General features: G+C 38.1%; 1 protein-coding gene across 2 annotated transcripts in view; it reads right to left on the bottom strand.

The window, feature by feature from the left end:
* SNTG1 (syntrophin gamma 1) overlaps positions 1–27,128 on the bottom strand; it is a 564,850-nt gene that overhangs the window by 133,913 nt on the left and 403,809 nt on the right. For both annotated transcript variants that reach the window (XM_042973560.1, XM_042973561.1), the window contains exon 12: positions 18,640–18,678. In XM_042973560.1, the coding sequence (XP_042829494.1) occupies positions 18,640–18,678 (39 nt within the window). The remainder of the gene's footprint in view (positions 1–18,639; positions 18,679–27,128) is intronic.

Genomic DNA, 27,128 nt, shown 5'->3' with positions numbered 1-27,128 from the left:
GGTCCCTCAAATGTTCCTGGGGGTGGGCCGGCACCCAGCCATTGCTTGGTGAGACCCTCCCCCAGCAGGTCTGAGCAGGTCAAACTTGCAGGAGGGACGTGCCACCTGCAGCCTGACGGCTTAGTCACAGACAGTGTAAAAGGAGGGAATAGACAGAAGCCAGAGACCAAGGACGGGTGCTTGATTGCCTGTCGGGGAGAGCACAGAGTTCTGATACTAGAGACTGGGTAGCTGGGTGACGCCATTTTCACTCCTCCCTCACATACACATACACACCTACAGGCGCCCCAATAATCCACCCCAGGATGCTGAGTAGCGTCATCTAGTGGAGAATGGAGCAGTTACACTAAGCCCTGCTCAACTGGGCCAACTGCACTCTTGAGGAACACCACAAGTCGCTCCACCTGCTTAGTTTACAGACTATAAAGTGCTTCATGGTTTGACTTCTACGGGAAACTGATGCAATTTCAAACATATTTCAGTCTGTTTGCTGGTCCATGTATACAATTTTTCTTTTTCTTTTCTTTCTTTACTCTTGAATACAGAAAGAGAAAAAACTTATTTTTATTTTCCATTTTTATTAAAAAGATTTTTCCGTAATTTTTTAACTATATATTTTAATTTTGTAAATTTTCAAATTATATTTTACATCCATCATTTCATTTTATTCTATTTTATGGCATTCATTTTTTCAAATTTTCAAATGTTTCCTTTTTTCTTTTTCTTTTTTTCCTTCTTATCTCTTTTTTTCTTTACTGTATCAAGCTCCTTTCAACAACCAGACCAAAATACATCTAGAATGTAGCATCCTTTATTTGATGTTTTAGTACTGTTTTCAATTTTTTAAATTTTATTTGTTTATTTTATTCATTCATTTACTTCCTTCAAAATGATAAAAAGAAGGAATTCATCCCAAAAGAAAGAAAAGGAAGAAATGACAGCCCGGGACTTAGTCAACACAGATACAAGGAAGATGTCTGAGCCAGAATTTAGAATCATGATAATAGTAATAATAGTTGGGTTCAAAACAGATTAGAATCTCCTTCTGTGTAGATTAAAGAAGTAAAAGCTAGTCAGGATGAAATAAAAATGCTATAACTGAGCTGCAATCTTGAATGGATGCCATGGTGGCAAAGAGGAATGAAGCAGAGCAGCAAATCAGCAATATAGAGGACAAACTTATGGAGAATAATGAAGCAGAAAAAAAGATGGAGACTAGCAAAGGAGTGCGATATAGAAACGGAGAACTCAGTGACTTCTTAAAAAGGAATAACATCAGAATCATAGGAGTCCCATAAGATGAAGAGAGAGAGAAAGGGGTAGAAGGTTTATGTGAACAAATCATAGTGGAAAACTTTCCTAACATGGGGAAAGACACAGACATCAAAATCAGGAAGCACAGAGAACTCCCATTAGATTCAACAAAAATGACCATCAATAAGACATATCATAGTCAAATTCACAAAATACTCAGGCAAGGAGAGAATCATGAAAGCATCAAGGAAAAAAAAAGTCCTTAACCTACAAGGAAAGACAGATCAGGTTTGCAAGCTGACCTATCCACAGACACTTGGCAGGCCAGAGAGGAGTGGCAGGATATATTCAATGTGCTAATCAGAAAAATACAGCCAAACATTCTTTATCCAGCAAGGCTGTCATTCAAAATAGAAGGAGAGATAAAAAAAAGTTTCCAGACAAAGAAAATCTATAGGAGTTTGTGACCACGAAACAAACCTGCAAGAAATTTTAAGGGGGACTATCTGAGGGGATAAAAGATGGGGGAAAAAAGACCAAAAGCAAAAAAGACTAGAAAGGATTAGAGAACACCACCAGAAACTCCAACTCTACAAGCATGATAATGGCAATACATTCATATCTTTCAGTACTCACTCTAAACGTCAATAGACTAAGTGCTCCAATCAAAAGACATAGGGTAACAGAATGGATAGGAAAACAAAATCCATCTATATGCTGTTTACAAGAGACCCATTTTAGAGCTGAAGATACTTTCAGATTGAAAGTAAGGGGGTGGAGAACAATGTATCATGCTAATGGTTTCCAAAAGAAAGCCTGAGTAGCCATACTTATATCAGACTATCTAGACTTTAAAATAAAGGCTGCAACAAGAGATAAAGAAGGGCATTATATCATAATTAAAGGATCTATCCACCAAGAAGATGTAACAATTATAAACATTCATACTCCAAATGTGGAAGCACCCAAATATATACCAATTAATCACAAACATAAAGAAACTCATTGATAATAATACCACAATATTAGGGGACTTCAACATCCCAGTTACATCAATGGACAGATCATCTAAACAGAAAAATCAACAAGGAAACATGGCTTTGAATGACACACTGGACCAGATAGACTTAACAGATATATTCAGGACATTTCATCCTAAAGCAGCAGAATACACATTCTTCTCTAGTGCACATGGAACATCCTCCAGAATAGATCACACACTGTGACACAAATCAGCTCTCAACAAGTACAAAAAGATCGAGATTATACCTTGAATATTTTCAGACCACAATGCTATGAAACTTAAAATCAACCTCAAGAAAAAAGTTGGAAAGATAAAGAACATCATACTTAAGAATGAATGGGCTAACCAAGAAGTTAAAGAGGCAATTAAAAGTACATTGAAGCCAATGAAAATGATAAAACCACAGCCCCAAACGTCTGGGATGCAGCAAAGGTGGTCATAGGAGGGAAGTGTATAGCAATCCAGGCCTTCTTAAAGAAGGAAGAAAGGTCTCAGATACACAACTTAACCTTACACCTTAAAGAAGTGGAAAAAAACCAGCAAATAAAACACCAAATCAGCAGAAGACAGTAAATAATAAAGATTAGAGCAGAAATCAATGCTATCGAAACCAAAACAACAACAACAACAACAAAAACAACAACAACAACAACAACAACAACAAACAGTCGAACAGATTAATGAAACCAGAAGCTGGTTCTTTGAAAGAATTAAAAAAAATTGATAAACTCCTTGCCAGTTTGATCAAAAAAAAAAAAAAAAAAAGGAAAGGAAAGGACCCAAATAAATAAAATCAAGAATGAAAGAGGAGAGATCACAACACAGCAGAAATATACACCATAATAAGAAACTATTATGAGTAATTATATTCCAATAAAATGGGAAATCAGGAAGAAATAGAGAAATTCCTAGAAACGTATAAACTAGAAACACTGAAACAGGAAGAAATAGAAAATTTGAGCAGATCCATAACCAGTAAAGAAATCAAATTATTAATCAAAAATCTCCCAAAAGACAAGATTCCGGGGCCAGATGGCTTTCCAGAGGAATTCTACCAAACATTTAAAGAAGAGTTAACACCTATTCTCTTGAAGCTATTCCAAAGACTAGAAATGGAAGGAAAACTTCCAAACTCTTTCTATGAAGCCAGCATTACCTTGATTCCAAAACCAGACAGAGACCCCACTAAAAAGGAGAACTATAGACCAATTTCCCTGATCAACATGGATGCAAAAATCTTCAACAAGTACTAGCCAACTGGATCCAACAATACATTAAAAAAATTATTCACCATGACCAAGTGGGATTTATACCTGGGATGCGGGGCTGGTTCAATATCTGCAAAACAATCAATGTGATTCATCACATCAGTAAAAGAAAAGACAAGAACCACATGGTCCTCTCAATAGATGCAGAGAAAGCATTTGACAATATATAGCATCCTTTCTTGATAAAAACCCTCAAGAAAGCAGGGAAACAAAGGATCATACCTCAAGATCATAAAAGCCATAAATGAAAGACCCACCGCTAATATCATCCTCAATGGGAAAAAGCTGAGAGATTTCCTCCTAAGGTCAGGAACACGACAGGGCTGTCCACTCTTGCCACTGTTATTCAACATAGTATTGGAAGTCATAGCCTCTGCAGTCAGACAACACAAAGAAATAAAAGGCATCCAGATTGGCCAGGAAGAGGTCAAACTTTCACTCTTCACAGATGATATGATACTGTATATGGAAAACCTAAAATATTCTACCAAAAAACTTCTAGAACTGATTCATGATTTCAGCAAAGTTGCAGGATATAAAATCAATGCACATAAATCGGTTGCATTCCTATACACCAACAATGAAACAACAGAAAGAGAAATCAGGGAATTGATCCCATTTACAATTGCACCAAAACCCATAAAATACCTGGGAATAAATCTAACCAAAGAGGTGAAAAATCTGTACACCAAAAACTACAGAAAGCTTATGAAAGAAATTGAAGAAGACACAAATATGGAAAAATATTCCATGCTCCTGGATAGGAAGAACAAATATTGTTAAAATGTCAATACTACCCAAAACATTCTACATATTCAATGCAATCCCTATCAAAATAATACCAGCATTCTTCAGAGACATAGAACAAACAATCCTAAAATTTGTATGGAAACAGAAAAGATCCCGAATAGCCAAAGCAATCTTAAAAAAGAAAACCAAAGCAGGAAGCATCACAATCCCGGACTTAAACTTGTATTACAAAGCTGTAATCATCAAGACAGTATGGCACTGGCACATGAACAGACACTCAGATTGATGGAACAAAATAGAGAACCCAGAAATGGACCCACAAACGTATGGCCAACTAATCTTTGACAAAGAAGGAAAGAATATCCAATTGAATAAAGACAGTCTCTTCAGCAAGTGGTGCTGAGAAAACTGGGCACCGACATGCAGAAAAAAGAACCTGGACCACTTTCTTACACCATTCACACACACACACAAAAAACTCAAAATGGATGAAAGACCTCAATGTAAGACAGGAAGCCATCAAAATCCTCGAGGAGAAAGCAGGCAAAAACCTCTTTGATCTTGGCCGCAGCAACTTCTTACTCAACACGTCTCCTGAGGCAAGGGAAACAAAAGCCAAAATGAACTACTGGGACCTCATCAAAATAAAAAGCTTCTGCACAGTGAAGGAAACAATCAGCAAAACTAAAAGGCAACCGACAGAATGGGAGGAGATATTTGCAAATGACATATCAGATAAAGGGTTAGTATCCAAAATCTACAAAGAACTTATCAAACTCAACACCGAAAAAACAAATAATCCAGTGAAGAAATGGGCAAAAGACATGAACAGACACTTCTCCAAAGAAGACATCCAGATGGCCAACTGGCACATGATAAAATGCTCCACGTCACTCATCATCAGGGAAATACAAATCAAACCCACAATGAGATACCACCTGACACCTGTCAGAATGGCTCACATTAACAACTCAGGCAACAACAGATGTTGGTGAGGAGGATGCGGAGAAAGAGGATCTCTTTTGCATTGTTGGTGGGAATGCAAGCTGGTCCAGCCACTCTGGAAAACAGTATTGAGGTTCCTCAAAAAATTAAAAATAAAACTACCCTACGACCCAGCAACTGCACTACTAGGTATTTATCCAAGGGATACAGGTATGCTGTTTCAGAGGGGCACGTGCACCCCAACTTTTATAGCAGCACTATGTACAATAGCCAAAGAATGGAAAGGGCCTGAATGTACAACAACAAATGAATGGATAAAGAAGAAGTGGTGTATATATACCATGGAGTATCACTCGGCAATCAAAAAGAATGAAATCTTGCCATTTGCAACTACATGGATGGAACTAGAGGGTATTATGCTAAGCGAAATTAGTCAGAGAAAGATAAATATCATATGAATTCACTCACATGAAGGATTTAAGGTACAAAACAGATGAACATAAGGGAAGGGAAGCAAAAATAATATAAAAACAGGGAGGGGGACAAAACATAGACTCTTAAATATAGAGAACAGAGTGTTGCTAGAGGGATTGTGGGAGGGGGGATGGGCTAAATGGGTAAGGGGCATTAAGGAATCTACTCCTGAAATCATGGTTTCACTATATGCTAACTAACTTAGATGTAAATTAAAAAAATAAATTGATTAATTATTTTTAAAATTTAAGTCAAATAGTTTAATATATAAAACATATTATTTGCATTGACATTTTATCAAAAGGTTGTATTACTAGACAGAAATATTCTAAAAGCAGATTCAAAAAATAAATTATAGGGGCGCCTGGGTGGTTCAGTCGGTTGGGTGTCTGACTTCAGCTCAGGTCATGATCTCAAGGTTCATGAGTTTGAGCCCTGTGTCAGGCTCTGTGCTGACAGCTCAGAGCCTGGAGCCTGCTTCACATTCTGTGTCTCCCTCTCTCTCTGCCCTTCCCCCTCTCATGCTCTGTGTGTCTGTCTGTGTCTCTCAAATATAAATAAACATGTAAAAAATAAATTAATAAGTTCCAAAAAAAAAAGAAATTATCTTTAGTGAAATATAAGTGAAATTGTAGCACATCGAATTTGATTTCACATAAAGTCTTTAAACGAAGAGAAAATTACAAACCAGTATCTCTCAGAAACACATATGGAAAAATTCTTGGCAATGTTTTTGAAAACTGAATCCAATAACTTATGAAAAGTTTAAGCCATTTTGATCAAGTGAGGTATATCCCCTAAATGCAGGATTGGTTTTATTTCTGAAAATAAATTAATGTAATGCACCATATTAATATAATAAGAGGTATTTGACAAAATCTAGCACTCATTCATGATACAAACTTTTCAACAAAGTAGTAACAGAAAGGGAGTTCTTCAAGATGATAAAGGGCATCTATAAAAAACACACAGCCAATATCATACTTAATGTTGAAACACTTAATGTTCTCCCCCTAAGATCAGAAACAAAGTATAAATGTCCACTCTCATCAAATGTAGTCTGCATTTTACTGAAGAATCTCACAGTGCCATAAGCTAATCAAAAAATAAAATAAAATGTATGCATTTAGAAAGGAATAATTAAAAATCTATTTATTCACAAACAACCATGATCATCTATAGTTCCTGGAAATTAGAATGATTTTGCAAGGTTACAGAACACAAAATCAACATGAAGTCATTTGCATCTCTATTAAATTTGCAAAGAATAACTAGCAATTAAATTTAAGAAACAATACCATTTTTATACCATCTGAAAATTATGAACTAGGTGAGGATAAATCTGATAAAATATATACAACATCTATATACTGATCATTAAAAATTATTTCTGAGAGAAATTAAAGAAGTCCCCCAGAATGCAAAGATATGCCAGGGTCAAGGATCTCAAAACTCAGTATTGGTAAAAGTCCACTTTCCCCAAATTTAGTTACAGATTCAAAGCAGTCCCAATAAAAACCCAAATACCCCTAAAAATATTCATACAGTGGCAATTTGATTTTTTTAATGTAGAAATAGCAAGTGCCTAGAGGAACTAAAATAATTTTGTGTAAAAATTGCATAGCTAAGGGGCCTAAACTCCTGCTTTCAAAATATTAAAAAGCTACCGTAATCAAGATGGTGAGATATTAGTGTCAAAATATAGAAATAGACCAGCTCAACAGAACTGAATGTCTAGAAATCGATCTGCACATGTATGGTCAATTGAATTTTTTTTTTTTTTTTTAATTTTTTTTTTTCAACGTTTATTTTATTTTTGGGACAGAGAGAGACAGAGCATGAACGGGGGAGGGACAGAGAGAGAGGGAGACACAGAATCGGAAACAGGCTCCAGGCTCCGAGCCATCAGCCCAGAGCCCGACGCGGGGCTCGAACTCACGGACTGTGAGATCGTGACCTGGCTGAAGTCGGAAGCTTAACCGACTGCGCCACCCAGGCGCCCCGGTCAATTGAATTTTTGATAAAAGCATGAAATAATTCAATGGATAAAAAATAGTATTTTCTACAAATAACAGAGGAATAACTGGACATTCATTTGAAAATAACTTTCATCTCTACCTCATTCTTAAAACAATAGCTTCAACTGGAGAAAATACTGGGAAACAAAAATATCTAAGAATAAACATAGCTGATGATTTCCGTTTTGGATTAGGCAAAGTTTTCTTAAATCTAGTGCCAAAAGCCAGATCTGTTAAAATATGATAAACCGGACTTCATCATAATTAAGAACTTCTAATTTGGGGCAACATATATTTGAACAGACACTTCACCAATGAAGATATATATGGATGGCAAGTAAGTACATGAAAAGATGCTCCACATCATTGGTCCTTACAGAAATGCAAATTAATACCACAGCGAGCAATCAAGACTGCTCTATTACGATGTCTACAATTTAAAAACTGACCATATCAGAAACTCTCTTTACGCGGCTAGTGTGGATGCCAAATGGTCAAACCCTGGGGAAAACAGTTTTGCAGTTTCTTAAAAATTTCAACATACATCTCAATATTATCTAGCTATTCCATGACTACCAACGCCCCCCCCCCGCCCCCCAGTAAACACATATGTTAACACAAGGACTTGTCCATACGCATTTACAGAGGCTGTACCTGTAATTGACCAGACCTTAGGACAGAACCAATGTCCATTGCCAAGTGAATGGATGGTCACCCAAATAGTGGTATAGCCAGCAACGAAATACAACTCGGTGATAAGGACAAGGACGAATTGGCCCATATAGTAACAAGGGCAAAACTAAAAATAATTATGCTCTGTGAAAGAAGTCAGACAAAAATCATACATACCGTATGATTTCACTTATGTAAAATTCTGGAAAGTGTAAACCGATCTGTAGGGGCAGAAAGCGGGCTGCGAATGAAATTGTGGGGCTGAGGGAGGAGGAGACCCGGCCACTCCACTGGCTTGTGCACAAGCTATCTCCTCTCAAGCCGGATTTTGTACTTCCCAAATTGGAATACACGAGGATCTAAATATCATTTTGGGTCTGGAGAAGTAAGAGAGAGTAAGTCTAGAGGAGATTTCTTTGTGAGCATTTCTTTGTGAAGCACCTGTTACAGATGAAGTATTCCTGCAAAGAAAGTTCATGGAAATTTGGGCTTTTAGCTTTTTATCCTTGGGTGGAACTGCACACATGATGCCACCAATATCTCAGTATCCCATTTCTTCCCCATCAGTGCCTTTTCCTTAATAGAAAATTCTGTGTGCACTGGATACTGTATCTGTTTTTAAAATGTTTATTTATTTATTTTGAGAGAGACGGAAACAGAGACATAGAGAGACGGAAAGAGAGAATCCCAAGCAGGCCCTACACTGTCAGCACAGAGCCCGATGCAGGGTTCGAACCCACGAATTGTGAGATCATGGCCTGAGCTGAAACTAAGAGTCGGATGCTTAACCTACTGAGCTACCCAGGCATCCCACTGGGTACTATGTCTCATCCTACCCTATCATCTTTCTATCTATCTACTGATTGATTAGTGTATTTTTCCCACCAGTTAAATAACCCTCTTCCAGAATTTCTAAAATGTAGTTAATTTTATCATTATTTTTCAAATTTTTTTAATGTTTATTTGAGAGAGAGAGAGAGAGGGCAGAGCCGAGCAGGAGTGGGGGAGGGGCAGAGAAAGAGGGAGACACAGAATGCGAAGCAGGCTCCAGGCTCCGAGCTGTCAGCACAGAGCCTGACGTGGGGCTCAAACTTGTGAATTGCGAGATCATGACCTGATCCGAAGTTGGTCGCTCAACGGACTGAGCCACCTAGACACCCCTTATCATTGTTATAATAACCAGTTGTATGCGTAATTTTGTATGGGCTCAACTGTAAAATACTTTTTAGTCTGACTTTTTACTATGAAGCCTCTGCCACTATCCTTTCATACTGATTTGTAAGCTTGTTGCTTTCGAGGAAGTTTCTCCTTTAAATCATAGAATGCCACCATTTTTTATCACCAAGCATTATAAAATGGACTAAAGTAATTACAGGCCTATTATCCCAAGATTATGTGACTCTATGGTTTGTGTCAACATTTATAAAAGTTTTCTGTTCTGCTGAAAAGCACCTAGGTTTTGAAACACAAAATAAAAACAAAGACACATCGCCAATCTCGTTAATAGAATACTTTGCTCAAAAATGACACACAGATGCCCACATTTCGATAAGACTAAAATGAATGAAAGAAATACTCATCTCATTAGACTATAAACCTTAGGCTAGCTGGTTATGTGACGCCTGGCACAGGACCAGACAATGCATAGGTCTGAGCAGAAAGCTGCACAGGGAACATGACCTGCTGCTTTCAAGGTCAGTGTGTTGCTGGAGAAAAAGAGGCATGGGTGCTAGATCAAGTTGAAATGCCACCAAGCTCACGGTCTTACCAAGATTCAGTTGTTTTCCCTTGAATACAGGCACACCTCGTTTTACTCTGCTTTATCATGTTCTGTAGATGCTGCAATTTTTTTTTTTTAACAAATGGGAGATTTGTGGCAACCCTCTGTTAAGCAAGTCTATCAGTGCCATTTTCAGTGGCATGTGTTCACTTTGTGTATCTGTGTCAAATTTTTTGTAGTTCTCGGGGTGCCTGGGTGGCTCAGTTAGTAAAGCATCTGGATGTTGATTTTAGCTCAGGTCATGATCTTGTGGTTATGGGAATGAGCCCCACACCAGGCTCCACACCGAGCATGGAGCCTGGTTAAAATTCTCTCTCTCTCTCTCTCTCTCTCTCCCTCTCTGTCCTTCTGTCCCCCTCCCCTGCTTACACACACTCTTTCTCTAAAATGAAAAAAACTGGAGACACCTGGGTGGCTCAGTTGGTTAAGCGTCCAACTTCTGCTCAGGTCATGATCCCATGGTTCGTGGGTTTGAGCCCCATGTCGGGCTGTGTGCTAACAGCTCAGAGCCTGGAGCCTGCTTCAGATTCTGTGTCTCCCTCTCTCTCTGCCCCTTCCCCACTCATGCTCTGTCTCTGTCTCTGTCTCTGTCTCTGTCTCTCTCTCTCAAAAATAAACATTAAAAAGTGGGTAGTTCTTGCAATATTTCAAACTTTTTCATTACTATTATATTTGTTATGGTGATCTGTGATAAACGACCTCTGATGTCACTATTGTAATTGTTTCGGGGCACCATGAACTGTCTCCATATAAGCTGGAGAACTCAATCAATCGACGTTGGTGTTCTGAGCGCTCCACTGGCCAGGGCCGTTCCCCCATCTCTCTTCCTTTTTTCCAAGTCTTCCTTGTCCCTGAAACACAGCAATCTTAAAACTAGGCCAATCAATAACCTTACAGTGGCCTCTATTAAATCAAAAGCCACAAATACTTAAGCTTTAGTGGTGAAGGCACGTCAAAACCGGGATAGGCCAAAAGCTGCGTCTCTTTTGCCAAACAGCCAACTTGTGAACGCAAAGGAAAAGTTCTCGGAGGAAATGAAAAGTGCCGCTCCAGTGAACACACAAATTATAAGAAAGTGGCACAGCCTCACTGCTGATATGGAGAACGTTGTAATGGTCTGAACAAAAAGATCAAACCAGCCAGCGCATTTTCTTAAGCCAAATCTTGATCCAGGGCAAGGTCCTAACTCTCTTCAGTCCTATGAAGTGACAGAGGTGAGGAGGCCACCGAAGAAAAGTCTGTAGGTAGCCGAGATTGGTTCATGAGGTTTAAGGAGGTTTGAGCTGTGTCCACGGTATCGGCATGCAAGGTGAGGTGGCAGGTGGTGACACAGAAGGTGCAGCAAGTTATCCAGAAGACCAGCTAAGATCATCAATGAAGGTGCCTCCACTAAATAACAGATTTTCAGTGAAGTTAAGACAGTCTTATATTGGACGAAGATGCCATCTAGGAGTTTTACAGCTAAAGAGGACAAGTCAGTGTCTTGCTTCAGAGCTTCAAAGGACAGGCTGACCCTCCCGTTAGGGGCTTAATGTAGCTGGGGACTTTAAGCTGAAGCTCATTTCCATTGTGACTATCCTAGGGCCCCTCAAGAATTATGCTAAAGCTATTCTGCCTGTGCTCCATCAGTGTCCCAACAAAGGTTGGATGATAGCACATCTGTTTACAACGTGGTTTACTGACTATTATACACTCACTGTTGGGGCCTCCTTCTCGGGGAAAGATATTCCTTTCAAAATATTACTGCTCATTGACAATGTATCTGGTCACCCAAGAGCTCTGATGGAGACGTAGAATGACATTAATGTCGTTAGCATGTCTGCTAACACAACATCCGTTCCGCAGCCCCGTGGGTCAAGGAGTAATTTGGACTTTCAGGTCTTATTATTTAGGAAACCACATTTCATAAGGCTATAGTTGCCATAGACAGTGATTCCTCTGATGGATCTGGGCAAAGTAATTGAAAACTTCCTGGAAAGGATTGACCATTCCAGATGTCATTAAGAACATTTGTGGTTTATAGAAAGAGGTAAAATATCATCCTCTATAAACTTTCTCCTAGGTAATTACAGAAGATAGTCACTGTAAAATGTTATTTTTGTGAGAATAATGAGGCACGCTACAAAAGAGGAATTTTAGTTAATGATGATTAAAAATGATAAATACAATAAATTATTACCTAAAGGATTTAGGTATATACAGCAGTGTGACATAGGTCTGCTTGTTTAAAAGATCTCTAATGAATTGAGTAAATTATCTAATGAATTGAGTAAAATCTAATGAATTGAGTAAATTTTGCACCTAGCTGAGTATCATTGCTTAACAGACACTTAACAGCAAGACCACTGCTGCCCCTTCCCATGCTTTTCAGTATCAATTGAAGCTGAATTTCAGCGCATTTTTTAAAATAAACAAACCTGATCCAAATCATAATAGAGAAAACAGATGATTGCGTTATAGGTGCATCAAGGAAATGAGAAAGTTACTCCTCACAAAAAGTGAACTAAGGGATACACAAGTGTAATTTCAAATCTAGACTATTGAGATTAAACCAAATCCCAATGGCTTTGGTTTAATACAATTCCTAACTTATTTGATTCCCAGACATTTTAATAATAAAAATGGTTTTGAGTTTATTGAGGTATAAGAGCATAAATAAATGGCACATATTTAAAAGGTAAGGTTTAAAAAGTTGTGCCGCACGCATGCACTCATAAAACCTTCACTACAATCAACAGAATGAAAATATACATCACCCCAAAGTTCCCTCATGCTGCTTTCCAATCCCTTTCTGTTGCCACCCACTCTTCCCATTTCCTAGGCAGCTGCTGATTTGCTTTCTGATTTTGTACCTCAGTTTGCAATCCCTAGAGTATTATCTAATAGAAGCATGCAGCCTACACTCTATTTTTGAGGGGAAGGGTGCCTGGTTACTCTCACTGAGCAGGATAATCTTGAGATTCATCTATGCTGTAGCATGTACCAGGAGTGTGTTCCTTTTTACTGCTAAGTAACATTGCATTGTATAAATACGACATTGTGTGTCCAGCCACCTGTTGGAATTTGAGTTGTTTCCAGTTTGGGGCTATTCATATATAAAGCTGCTATGAACATTTGTGAACCAGTCTGCATGAACACATGCCTTCATTTCCTAGGAGCGGACTGGCTGGATCGTATGGTAGGTGTAGATTTAACTTCTTAGTAACTGTCAGACTGTCTTCCAAAGTGGTTGTGCCATTTTGTATTCCCACCAGCAGTGTATAACAATTCTAGTGTATAACAATTCCTCCTTGCCAGCACTTAGTTATAATTAGCCATTCTCGTGTATGCGTAGTGGTATTTCATGGTGTTTTTCATCTGCATGTTCTTTAAGGTTGAATATTTTTTCATGCACTTATTTGATATTCACATACTTCTCTAGTGAAGTGTCTTTTCAAATCTGGGCACATTTTCTTTCATTGAATTGTTTGATTTCTTAAATATTCAGTTTTCATTTGTTAAAAAAATATATTCTGGATTTAAGTCCTTTATTCGATATGATTTGCAAATATTTTCTCCCTGCCTGTGCCCTGTATTTTTCTTTGAGCTTCTTTTGAAAAGAGAAAGCTTTACACGTTGAGGAACTCTCAGATTTAATTGCATTTCTTCTTTATATGAGGTCTCTACCAGAATCATGATATGTAAGGCACTGTTGTAGGAGATAAGGATATAACAATAATACTTTTATCTTTAGGAGTTTACAGTTGAGTCTGGGCTGAGAGAAGGACGAAGAGTTAATAGAGAATACCATAAAACGTGATAAATGCAATAAGAAAGAAATGCTTAAAGTCCATAGAAGCTGGTTGTGTAAGTGTAAAAATAAAAACCTAAAATGTCTAGACATAAACAGTGAAGCATTTTTTTAACTTTTGTTAATCTTGAAATGAAAAAAAAGTCTAAGTACAACACAAATCCCATGAGCCATAAAAATTTCTTTTTAACTTAGGCAATGTAGACATACGAAAAGTAGATTTCCTTCATGAGTGGAGTATGCTGTACTTATACATAAATAAAATAGGAAGAAAAGAGAAACATATTCAAAATTTAAAGACAGGCATCTAAAAGTATATGCCAATGTTACGTCTTAAATGGCAAGCACATGCGTTTTTCCAGTTATTCCAATAGTAAAGACCAAAAGCCAGAGAATGTGGAATAAATAAGGGAGGCTGGGCTGATTCCAATAGGTAGAAATGCAAAATAGAATTTGCATAATTGGGAAGAACAGAATTACCACACATCTGAGCTCAAGACAAAACAAAAGAAAACGCAATTCCTTGTTGCAGGAACTGAATAGGGAACTTCAATCAACAAAATGAGCAGAAATGGAAATGAGAGGGTTCTCCAGGGAAAGGCATAAGAGTTGAGCACAGAGGCTTGGGAATGAAATCCTCACAGTGGGAAAGCAGACTGGGCTGTAATACTTCTCAGAGGCAAACACCTTTACCAGATTCTTGTGCGTCTTCTCAAGATGTGTTTATGCCTGTATAAGAATATGTGTATGTATCATTCTAACCCCTTTATTAAAACACCGTGATTACTTTATTCCCTATTCTTCACTTTGCTATTGCTTCATAAACTTACTTGGATGGCCTTTGACACCAGTACTAACAGAGCTCGTTTATCCTTTTAATGGTGCCCGTATTCCACTGACTGGATATTGAGGTCATTCCAGATCCTTTGTTGGTGTGGATTTGTTTCTATTTACCTTGCTCAGGGGTTAGTTGGATTCTTTAATCTGAAGACTTATAAGAACTCTTAACCATCATCTGTCTTCATACATTGCCTCTCACACGTTTTCCCCAGTCTTTCTGAAGATATTCTTTTAGCTTCTTATTCTAAAGTTTATGTCTTACATTAACATTTATGTTTTTCACCCTTTTCTATGTGTACTGACATTCTCAGATATATACTTTCAATGACATATTTTACCTTCATCTTCTATTCTATTATTCAATTGGTTAACTGATTTTAATTTTAAATACACTATTTTTTTAAACTTTTGAACTCCTATTTGATTCTTCTGCAAATCCACATTTTTAACACCATATCCTGTTCTTGACTTATAATTTCCATTTCTTTATTTAAAAAGGACATGATAATCAAAACTAATTTTGGATTTTTTTAATCTCTAAATTATGCTTTCCCCTGTTATGGTCTATTTTCTCAATAATTTGCAATATTGGACTCAAATCTCTTCTTTAATGAGAGTGGTTTCACTGAAAGTCTCATGCATTCTGGATGGTGGGAATTTCCCTACAGAGCTAAGCTCTAACACCTGGCCCTGTTGGAAAATAGTGATATCTCTTGGTCCCCTTTATGTTTCACTTTTATTCTAATTTCTCCCATTGGGTTAGCTGTACCACATAGGTAGCACAATTTAAAAAACAGAATCCCACAGGAGGCAGTAGACTTGTGCTCCAGTGGGTGACATCTTTGTGGGGTTTTTTTTTGTTCTTTTTTTCCTTAAAGACCTAGATATGTGTCAGGGGCATGAGGATACTTGATTTTCATTGTATAACAGTTGACTATTTTAACATATCTCTAAATTATTTCCTCAAAAGCATATGGGTAAATATATGTAATCTAAGCTTTAGAGAACTTTACATGAAAATTAAGTCAGAAAAAAATTTAAGATTAAAGCAACACATTGTGGCTTAGTCCAAGATAAGGGTGCTGTTTGAATACTAAATCTGGAGGAGAAATGAGACTGTATGTGTTTTCAAATTTTAATTCATTATAAACTGGCTCTTACTCCTATTTTATGAAGTAGAGAATGTACCTGGGTCCCCTAATGCATTGCTATCATGCTATGCAGGTGAGTTTTCCTATGGTGTGGATATATGAATATTGAACTATAAATGAATCCAATTTCCTGAAAGTCTTCATTTCCATGATGGAAAATAGTAAGGGAAAAATCTATTAACTCTTGCTTTCAGTTTTTAAAATGCCAAGAAGAATTCATTATGATTTTTAAAAAAGTGAGATGGAAGAGATTTGAAATAAAATCTTGGTATAATAATATTAAAAGTTTAGCAAATAAAAAGCTATGAATGCTAATGCTTACCTACATTTATTATATATGTGCATGTGTTGGGATATTGAACACTTTTTATTATTTATTCTATATGTAAGGTTTTTTCAGATTCTTATTTACTTTACTATTATTCAAATCCTAGATAAATGCAGAGGTGGCAAAAAATGCCACAGGTCATTGAAGGGAAAATGTAGGGAGTGTGAAATGTAGTTGTCATCATAGAGAATAGCAGTGAGGTTATTAGGGTTATGAAATATTTATAGTAACATAAATTATACTAATTATTAACAATTCACATGTCGAGGTTAGAGAGGGCAAGGAGCGATGGTAACACAGATATTAGAGTCATTCTTAAAGAAACATTCATCACTTATATTTTTGGCAAGAATTCCCCAAGTGAATAGATCTACATTTTATGTATCTGACTATAAAAACGACTAGGTTTACTGATGGGCAATACAACTTTCCCCAATGGCTGATGCTCCTTTCTATTTGAATAATTCCTCGTTAATGAAGTTTTCCTCCACTGCACCCCTATGAAAAACTGCATTTCCTAAGTAATGTTCTACCGGCCTCAGAAGCACCTGGGATGGAATGGGAGCCACAGAGGGAATATCAGTGATACCCAGCTCGAGGCCATCAGGAACTCTGGGCTACAGCCCTATTCTCTGCACCACAAACAAGGGCCTCAGACGTAACCACGGCTTGGGATGGACGTGGTGAGACACGTGACACGTACACCTCTCCAATCTTTGTCACCACCTAAATCATCGGCATGGCTCAGAGCACTGTAGATACACTGGGCTCTCCAGAGCTGTTTTCATTAGTATTTCAGTCACACAGAACTCTGCAGGCTGGTCTGGGCTAGTGGCATCATCAATAATACAATTTATACAAGAACATAAATTCTATATTCTAAAGAACACGTTTAAAATGTTAACACATTAATGATAATAGTGGCATACATGGAGAATTTTACATTTGTTATTTAATCTGCAAAAATATGAGGGCACTGAGGTTTAGATAAGAGAAGTAACTTAATTTTTATAAGCTGGGATTATTTAAAATTTTTACTATTGAAATTAACCGGTGATTGGCTTACCATTTACAAATAGATAATGCAGATATTGATACACATATAGATACGTAAATAACGTATATATATATATATATATATATATATATATATGTAGAGATCTACATACACACACACACACACACACACTTGAGAATTAGGGCATGCTAGCAGGTGGGAGTGGCAGAGGGAAAGAGAGAGAGAATCTGAATGAGGCTCCATGCTCAGCATGGGGCCCCACGAGGGGCTCTATCCCACAACCCAGGAATCATGACTCGAGCGAAAATCAAGTCCGGCGCTCAATCGATTGAGTCACCCAGGTGCCTCTACATGTTTAGATTTTGATCAAAGGTTGCACATTGACTTTGTATCAAGAGTGAGAAAGTCACGGCTGGCCTCTGTTGCTCTAACATCACAAAAACCCGATGCACCACTGACTTGCATGAGTCCAGAACTCAGCCTACACCGACTCTTCTCATTCAAATGAATGTTTTTATAATGTTTATGAAGGCAATAAAAACGTTAAGTTCAGCTTAATAAAACTGTAACTGGAATCAGTTATTATTTTCTACAATCAATTATTTTATCCGATAATCAATTATCAGTCTAATAAATCCACTAAATTCTCGGCTGGATTAATCAGACATTATTTTCATTCTATGCATTAATTTAGACTCATGTAAAGTACATCAGCCAATTTTGAAAATTTCTTCTAACTTTTAGATCAAACATAGGTCTCCCAAATAAGATACAAACTATCTTATGATAAATAGCTCCCTTAGTTCTTCAACATTATATTCAAATAAATATATGTATTTTGTCAAATATAGCTTTGACTTAGTTTACTTAGATAAAATATTATTTTTTAGGGTTTTTTTTTGGTAATCTTTATTTATTTTTGAGAGAGAGACAGAGTGCGAATGAGGAAGAGGCAGAGAGAGAGGGAGACGCAGAATCTGAAGCAGGCTCTGGGCTCCGAGCTCCAAGCTGTCAGCACAGAGCCCAACGCGGGGCTCGAACCCACAAATGGTGAGATCATGACCTGAGCCGAAGTCGGATGCTTAACCAACTGAGCCACCCAGGGGCCCTGCAGAAAATAATTCTTTAAAACTGTTTTTAATATGATTAGAGAAACAGATATATTACATAATGTGAAAAAATCTAATAAATTATGTGTTTTCCTAGAGAGCAAACAACAGTGCCAATTATTTCCACATAAAAATTAAATGCAATCAAAACTATTTTCTATCAAAGATAACCTGGAAGTAATATGTAATTTGTCTCTCCAAGTATGTTTCCATCTTACCTGCTGGTTTACGGGAAAGTTTCTGTTGATTTTTTTAATCTGCAATGATAAATAAATAAAAGTGAGCAATCAACAAAGTTACACAAAAGCCCCCGAATTTTATGAGAATCTATTCTTCCTGAGTTAATATATACTGATATTCCCAACTGGCATACTAGAATCCCACTGCGTATCAAACATCAACTACAAATTTCTAAAAATGTTGGCTATCAAAAGTCTTCCAAATTTGATGTGTACACATGGTCCAAACAGATTTTCTTCTAATGATTTTCTCACTTATGAGAAACAGGAAGCCTGTGTGTCCATGCACAGTCTATCGAGAACATAGAATAACTTTTTGTAATTTAATTTTTCACTTCACTTCTTTTTACGTTTACTTGAAGAGAATTTCATGAGTGACATTTTGTAACATTTTAAAATAAATCTTCGGAGAAAGAATTTCGTCTGTATTAGGTCATGTTAACGAACTGTAGACTCCAACTGGAAAGGAGTATCGGCTTTTAGACAAATGAACTCATAACACACAAAGTCTTTGGTTCAACAGAAACTTTGCTAATTAAAACCAGTTTTTATTTTGCATCGGTTGGAGAGAGAAACTTAACGAATGCTAACTCTGTGTGGTATAATCTCATATCACACTAAACACAGGCTTTTCATTTAGAAATTATTTTCCTGATTTAGTTTATTTTTCCTTGTTGTTAGTTTTCAGTTCCCTTCGTCCTACCGATAAATGTGAACTAACAGGAAATGCAATGGATAGGATGCACAAAGTTGGAAAATCATCAAACGGCTCATGTACAAAACTTACTGGCAACATGTGTGTCATTTGAAATACACAAGAAAAGAAAGTTTTGGAAGATTTATGTGATTTCAGTAGGGACACACACAAACACACACACAAAAACATATCTTTCTTACATTACTATAGTCATTTCAGAATACTTCTTGTTTTGGTGAGGAATCAGCTAAAGAAAGTGTCTAAAACTACCAGTGTCTTCAGCTAAAATCAGGATGGGTTTGGAGACACAGAACAGTTTCCTAAGAATCTTTTATTAATCAATAAAAAAAATCCATACTGAAAAGTTGGCAGAACTATGCTTTTTGCTAGTTCTTATGGATTGTTATAAAAAACTGTAAAATTCCACCAATATTTTGTATGGACCTTTGTCTTCTGGCACAAACGGTCTAGCTTTGTCACTTTTAACGTTTTCATCCGACAGAAAAGTCCGAATAATATAAGAAAATGTAGCCATGCTCAGGCCGCAGTGATGTACGTATACAAATGAGCACACGTATGTGTAGGTTCGATAAATGCAGTGAGAAAGGGGGAGACTAATCATTCGTTGTTTTCCAAAATCCTTTCAGTAATCTACCAATGTGAGTCCCGGTGCTGTAAGAGCTGGGACGCGAAAATGAAACACATTGCGTTCAGAGACAATAGTTTAATGATGCTCGTTTACAGAGTGTTCTGGAGCTGCAAGGTAGATGCATGATAACACGATCAAGCTGTGCGGTCATGAGACCTCCGTCTGAATCCGGCCGTAACTGTTACTGAATTTCAGCAGGCAAGTTATTAACTACCCTGTGTCTAATTTCCATCCTATGTAAAAAGTCTATCACCATATGAGCCACACCTATTTGTTGGAAAAGTAAATGAAAACACAAAGGTCGTGAAGTTAGAGCTCAATATGTGACAGTTATTAATATAATAAATAATCACATATAAAATGAATATCAAAGAAGTCTGGATTTCCTTTGAAGACAATGAGGGTGTTTTAAAGAAGGTGAGCAGAGATGCCTTGTTTTCTCCTATACTTTGCGAATCCCTTTCTGTTTTCTTGTCAACTCTAGATTAATGTCTATACACTCGAGTGAGTGGCAAATATGAGTGGCAAATAGGCTGGGGTCCAGAGCAGAGGTTGCCGGCTGAGCACCTCCAGAACCTCAATCACTTGCAAGCTTGTCCCAAGTTAGAAGGATAAGGAATCAGCTGAAGTTTCCTCAGATGTGAAAATCTTTCTCAGTTGGAAACAGTATGATGACTTTTACCTAGGAATGTTCTATGAAACCTGAATTATAAATGAAGATTCAGTGTAGAAAATGCGAGAAGTATTTTCTTTTAAATGACTCATTTTGTCATCATAGGGAATCATATCAATAAAGCCGCTTATAAGATAAACATGTTGGAAACATTAATGACGATTTAAATTTATTTTTAAAAATAAAGCTTTATGTCAAACAATTGAAATAATGCTTAACTTAGTAAATGTAATAAAATATCAGGCGATAATATATTCTTTTTTAAAAGTTTATTTGTTTTGAGAGAGAGAGAGAGCATGAGAGAGGAAGGGGCAGAGAGAGAGAGAAGAGAATCCCAAGCAGGCTCCGTGTTGTCAGTGCAGAGCCCAAAGGGGGTATCCGACCTACGAACTGTGAGCTCATGACCTGAACCAAAACCAAAAGTCGATTAACTAACCATCTGAGTCACCCAAGTGCCACTAAATAATATATTCTTAATGAAATGCATTCATTGAGCAAAGTTTTAAAAATTGTCTATTTTTGGGGCACCTGAGTGGCTCAGTCAGCTGAGTGCCCGACTTCGGCTCAGGTCATGATCTTGAAATTTGTGGGTTCGAGCCCCAAGTCGGGCTCTGTGCTGACAGCTCAGAGCCTGGAGCCTGCTTTGGATTCTGTGTCTCACTCTCTCTCTGCTCCTCCCTTGCTCGTGCTCTCTCTCTCTCTCTCTCTCTCTCAAAAATAAATGAACATTAAAATTTTTTTAAAATTTTCTATTTTGGCAACAATATTAATTCTAAATAACGCAAATCCTAAATTCTTTGCATTATTTTTAAGACCATTCTTCAAACAAGGAAAATTGAAATCTGTCAAAAAGATTTGTAATGTCAAACTTCTTAGAAACTAATGTTAACTATGTGTTATCAGAACCAGTCATTTGTGTTACGAAAAGCCAAAAAAATTAATATGATGTTGCACAAAACAGAGTCAGAGTCTGAACATGAAGGCTCAAAAAGATGAAAGGATATAACTGCAGTCACATCAAACTAGCTGCTTATGGAGCAGGATTACTGAAGTTATTAATCCTTAGGCTGTAAAGGAATAAGAGTGTGGGTTTAACTAGGACTGCCTAACATGTCATTCTAGAAGAGCAGCGAGTGACACAGACAACTACCAAGTAAAGGGCATTCAGGTGAAGGAAATCCATGTTAAGGCTTTTAGTCCGAAAGAGAAAGATAAGCCTGTAAAAACGGACTGTTTCACATCATGTTGACTTAAGACTGTGGAATACAATTAATGCCCACTTGGAAGTATAAGAGGATACAATTTGCATTGTGTATTTTTTGAGGAACCCCTCATATCTTAATTAAAAAAAGTAGGAACTATACTTGAATCAACACTCATAAGGTAAAGAAATGATAGAGATAAGGGAAGGAAGGAAGGAAGGAGGGAAGGAAGGAAGGAGGGAAGGAAGGAAGGAGGGAAGGAAGGAAGGAGGGAGGGAAGGAAGGAAGGAGGGAGGGAAGGAAGGAAGGAAGGAGGGAAGGAAACAAGGAGGGAAGGAAGGAAGGAGGGAGGGAAGGAAGGAAGGAGGGAGGGAAGGAAGGAAGGAGGGAGGGAAGGAAGGAGGGAAGGAAGGAAGGAGGGAGGGAAGGAAGGAAGGAGGGAGGGAAGGAAGGAAGGAAGGAGGGAAGGAAACAAGGAGGGAAGGAAGGAAGGAAGGAAGGAAGGAAGGAAGGAAGGAGGGAAGGAAGGAGGGAGGGAAGGAAGGAAGGAGGGAGGGAAGGAAGGAGGGAAGGAAGGAAGGAGGGAGGGAAGGAAGGAAGGAAGGAGGGAGGGAAGGAAGGAAGGCGGGAAGGAAGGAGGGAGGGAAGGAAGGAGGAAGGGAAGGAAGGAAGGAAGGAGGGAAGGAAGCAAGGAGGGAAGGAAGGAAGGAGGGAGGGAAGGAAGGAAGCAGGGAGGGAAGGAAGGAGGGAGGGAAGGAAGGAGGGAGGGAAGGAAGGAGGGAGGGAAGGAAGGAAGGAGGGAGGGAAGAAAGGAAGGAGGGAAGGAAGGAAGGAAGGAGGGAGGGAAGGAAGGAGGGAAGGAAGGAAGGAGGGAGGGAAGGAAGGAAGGAGGGAGGGAAGGAAAGAGGGAGGGAGGGAAGGAAGGAGGGAAGGAAGGAAGGGAGGGAGGGAGGAAGAATAGATAAATCTGCCAGGTAGAAGATTCTATCTTGAAGGAATTATGTTGCTATGTTGCTACCTTAAGGAAAGACATTTATTTCAAAGACAGCAAAGTGTTTTTTTTTATAAATAATTTTTAATCATATACCTCTTTACAAATCTGGTGAAACTTATGCGACCTCTTTCAGAGGATTTATAGATACTTTGAAACTTGATAGAGACTTCTAGACAAGAAGAAAAATTAATGCAATGGCTCAAGAAACACGGTTGATTTGGCCTTCTACCATTAGGTAGTAAAACATGATTGTCCTACAGAGAGGATGACCACAGCACAATGAGCTGGGACTGACAGTGATGTGTCCAAAGCAGGGGTCTTTGTGTCTCCAAGAACCATATCCACCACCAAAACTTTTGAGAATCCCCTAGTGGAACTGACCGGTGACTTTCTCTTCAGCGTTCCCCGGGGGTCTAGTTTCTACGCTGTCGTTGTTGCCTGTGCCTACTGAACTCTCCATCATGGAACCTGTAATTGCGGAGTCTTTATCTCCCTCAGCCTGGTGGCGTGTCCATACTAACCAGCATTGCCAACCACGGTTAGCTATCGAGGGGGGCACATTTCACGTCGCTCCTACCTTCTCAAACGTGTTGATAATCCAAGATCTGAATCAAAATGATGCCAAGGGTTTCCTTCTGTTGCTGCCGCAACTCTGCAGCTCATCCCTAGGGCTCCGTGTGAGGCTTCCTCTTCAGATTTGAAAATCGGTAATTGGTTCAGCTATCCTAATTCTTCCTTAACTAGGATCTGATTTAATCTTCTTTGTTAGAATTACCTTGTAATTCCAGTTATTACAGAACCATGGAATTTATTGAAGGAACCCCATTTTTCCACTTTGTTGATGATTTCCATATAAGTAAAATTAACAGAAAGACAAAAATAAAGGAAATCACTACATTAATATATATTTTGGACTGATGAGAGCCGTTGGAATTAGGAACCGACATTCTCTCTCTCTCTCTGCCAAAATATAACGTGCTGTTTTAATTTTATCAGAAGTTCTGAAAATTTAAGTCTTATGACAAATCCCAATATGTAACATTTCATTTCCTTTTAATTTCAAAGACAGGACTACACACAAAAACCTATTTGTAAACCTGTTATGGTTTATGGAAACCCATCTAAGGGATGGTTATGTTGGTTATGTTAAGAAGAAAAATAATTTAATTTTATAAATAGCTATGCAAAACCATTTTTAATGTAATTCCAATCTTTATAAAAGTAATGGTACAGGAAATGGAATAAGTAAAATAAGAAAATAATGATCTTGGGGCGCCCGCATGGCTCAGTCAGTTAAGCCTCCAACTCTTGATTCCAGCTTGGGTCATGATCACAAGGTTTGTGAGTTCGAGCCCTGCATAGCGCTCTGAGCTGACAGTGTGGAGCCTGCTTGGGATTCTCTCCCTCTCTCCCTCTCTCTCTCTGTCCCTTCCTTGCTCACATTCTCTCTCTCTCTCTCTCTCTCTCTCTCTCTCTCTTTCAAAATAAATAAATAAGCTTAAAAAATAATGATATCTTTACATATATAGAATCAGCATTTATTTCAAATTAAGAAATATCATGATTAAAAATTAAACATATGAAATCTGTTTAACAAAAAAATATAAAGGATTGCCCTTACATTATTACTTAACAGTGACATTAAAAACTATCACCCAGATAATATGGTGAAAAACGGAATGTAAAAGTATAACTATTTAAAAGGGCAGGATACATATATCAGTAGAGGAAGATAATCTACTATATGATAAATGCTCAAGACAACTAGATTAAAAATAACTAAGATTTTACGGTGTTTGACTACCAAATATATATATCCAAATCAAGACTTCCTCAGTTTGAAAAAAAAAAAGATACAGAAATGGAACAAAGTACGTTTTGATCACCCTAAGAAGAAAAAAATCATAAAAATTAACCTAATGTGAAATAGAGATTCATTCCTAAATGTCAAATGTTTTCCAAATCAAAAGTTTTGTGTGATATTATTTAAGTGCAACTACATTTAGGCCTATCAAGGATAAATGGTCAAATGCACCCAAGGGTATTTAAGGTTAATCGCCAGGGCTTTACAAACGAATTTAGAATTTTAAGTTCCTGTAGAATTACAACAATTAAAATAGGGTTTTCCTACTGCAAAACGAAATTAACCAATGACTTTTAACAGGTAGGTAATTGAATAAATAATAACTAAATAAAAATATACCAATAACGACATAATATATAGAATGTAAATAAAAGTAAAAATTAAAATATATTAATAAAAGTGACTGAATCTAAAATATATTGAGCTAATGATAAAAACTGTATTTTAAATTTCAATAGAGAGCAACGGTGGGGCTCGTGATGAATTCCTTGAAACACTGTCACCCACTAACTGGCAGTGCAGTCCATCTTTAATGCAGAGATATGTAAGAAATAAACCAAAATCTTTAGGTTCCTAAGTCGGATGAAAGAGGAAGCACAGCCACCTTCCTGTTGGTAGGGACTCGAATGGAGAGAACTGATTAAAAGCGTTTTGTTGGGAGGTATTTGAGGGGCGCCTGGGTGGCTCAGTCGGTTGAGCATCTGACTTCGGCTCAGGTCATGATCTTGTGGTTGGTGAGTTCGAGCCCCCAGTCGGGCTCTGTGCTGACAGCTCGGAGCCCGGAGCCTGCTTCGGATTCTGTCTCCCTCTCTCTCTGCCCCTCCCTTGCTCGCCCTCTGTCTCTCTTTGTCTCTCAAAAATGAATACATATGAAGGTATTTGAGAACACCTGCTGTCACGAGGGTGAGCACAGGTGAGGTCCCAGACAGATGAGCACACAGAGGTGAGCTGGCCCCCTGTAGACACGGGATGGGCTGGAAGAGAGAAGCACAATTTACCCAGACAGAGCATTCTTTCACAGGGTCATATTGGCAGCATTTGTGATCTGTGGGGCTTTGAACACAACGTTGGTTTTCACGTCAAGGTATTGCTGAATTCTGAATCATGGCAGGACAAATGGTTAAAAAAAACCGTCACGTGAAAATCATGCAAAAGTAGACAACAGTTTCACAAATTTGCTGTGCTGAGAGGTGAGCAAGGAGGATCGAGAGCCAGCTGAGGAGGGCTCCCAGGAATAGACCGTACTCTCAGCTCAAAGACCTGGAGGGCTGTAAGTTGGAAAAGGGAAAAACAAAGAGAAGTAAACAGAATCCTATAAAACTCCAACCCAGTCGGGATCCAGCTGATTGGATTAAGACCTCAGTCTTGGTTTGTGAGACCAAAATCGTTCCTATGCTTTGCTTCTTTTTCTAGATACTCATAGGAAGGTATAATCAGTAATGTTTGAACTGATTAATACGGCAAAAAGTCCACAGGGCCATGAAAGATGTGCCACGTAAGAATACGAAGCCTCTTGTCATCCACGGCCATGACCACGGCCTCGCATTGCCGAAGCGACATTGTTGGTCAAGAAACCAGTTTCTGGCAGAGCACTAGCTGTGGTTATTTTTGCTTTCTCCAAGAGAGCGCAGATAATAAGATGTAAACGTTAACACCTCGTGAATACAATTGAACTCCCATTTGGCCACAGCTTCACTCAGCATGACCGCAGATAAGGACAGCAGCAACCACAGGAGCTTAGCGAACATTTTTAAAATAAGGAGCGAAGCCTCCTCTTCACTTGTGAGTTTTGAGATCGTTTTGTTTCTTTTCAGGGATACCGTTTAGTTGTATGGTTTGTCTGCACTCAGTCTCCTTCCCGTCTCAAATCTCAGCCTCATGTTGTTCCTTGCTATTGTCAGAACCGGGTGAGTTGTTTCGAACAGAACTTTTTCCCCTTCCTGTAAGACAGTGTTACTGGACAGGAGCACTGCAGTGTTTTTCATCATAAACTTTGAACTATGAAAAATGAAAAAAAAATCCATAGGGCACTATTATTTAATGATATATTTTGAGTGATTTATATGCCCCGTAAGAATCCATTTATTAATTCTGATATATTGGAAGTGGGTAATCTCAGAATACAACTACTGTCATGGGAAAAGGCTCATGATTAAATCTTAATTGAACAAAGGATAATACCATCTTTAAAAATTTTTTTTGAACGTTTATTTATTTTTGAGACAGAGAGAGAAACGGAGCGTGAGCGGGGCAGGGACAAAGAGAGAGGAAGACACAGAATCCGAAGCAGGTTCCAGGCTTGGAGTTGTCAGCCTAGAGCCCAGTGTGGGGCTCAACCCCACGGACGGAAGATCATGACCTAAGCTGACGTCAGATGCTGACCCGACTG

The sequence above is a fragment of the Panthera tigris genome, chromosome F2 (genome assembly GCF_018350195.1).
Source record: "Panthera tigris isolate Pti1 chromosome F2, P.tigris_Pti1_mat1.1, whole genome shotgun sequence".
In the NCBI taxonomy this organism is placed as follows: Eukaryota; Metazoa; Chordata; class Mammalia; order Carnivora; family Felidae; genus Panthera; species Panthera tigris.
This window is presented reverse-complemented; position numbering and strand designations above follow the sequence as displayed.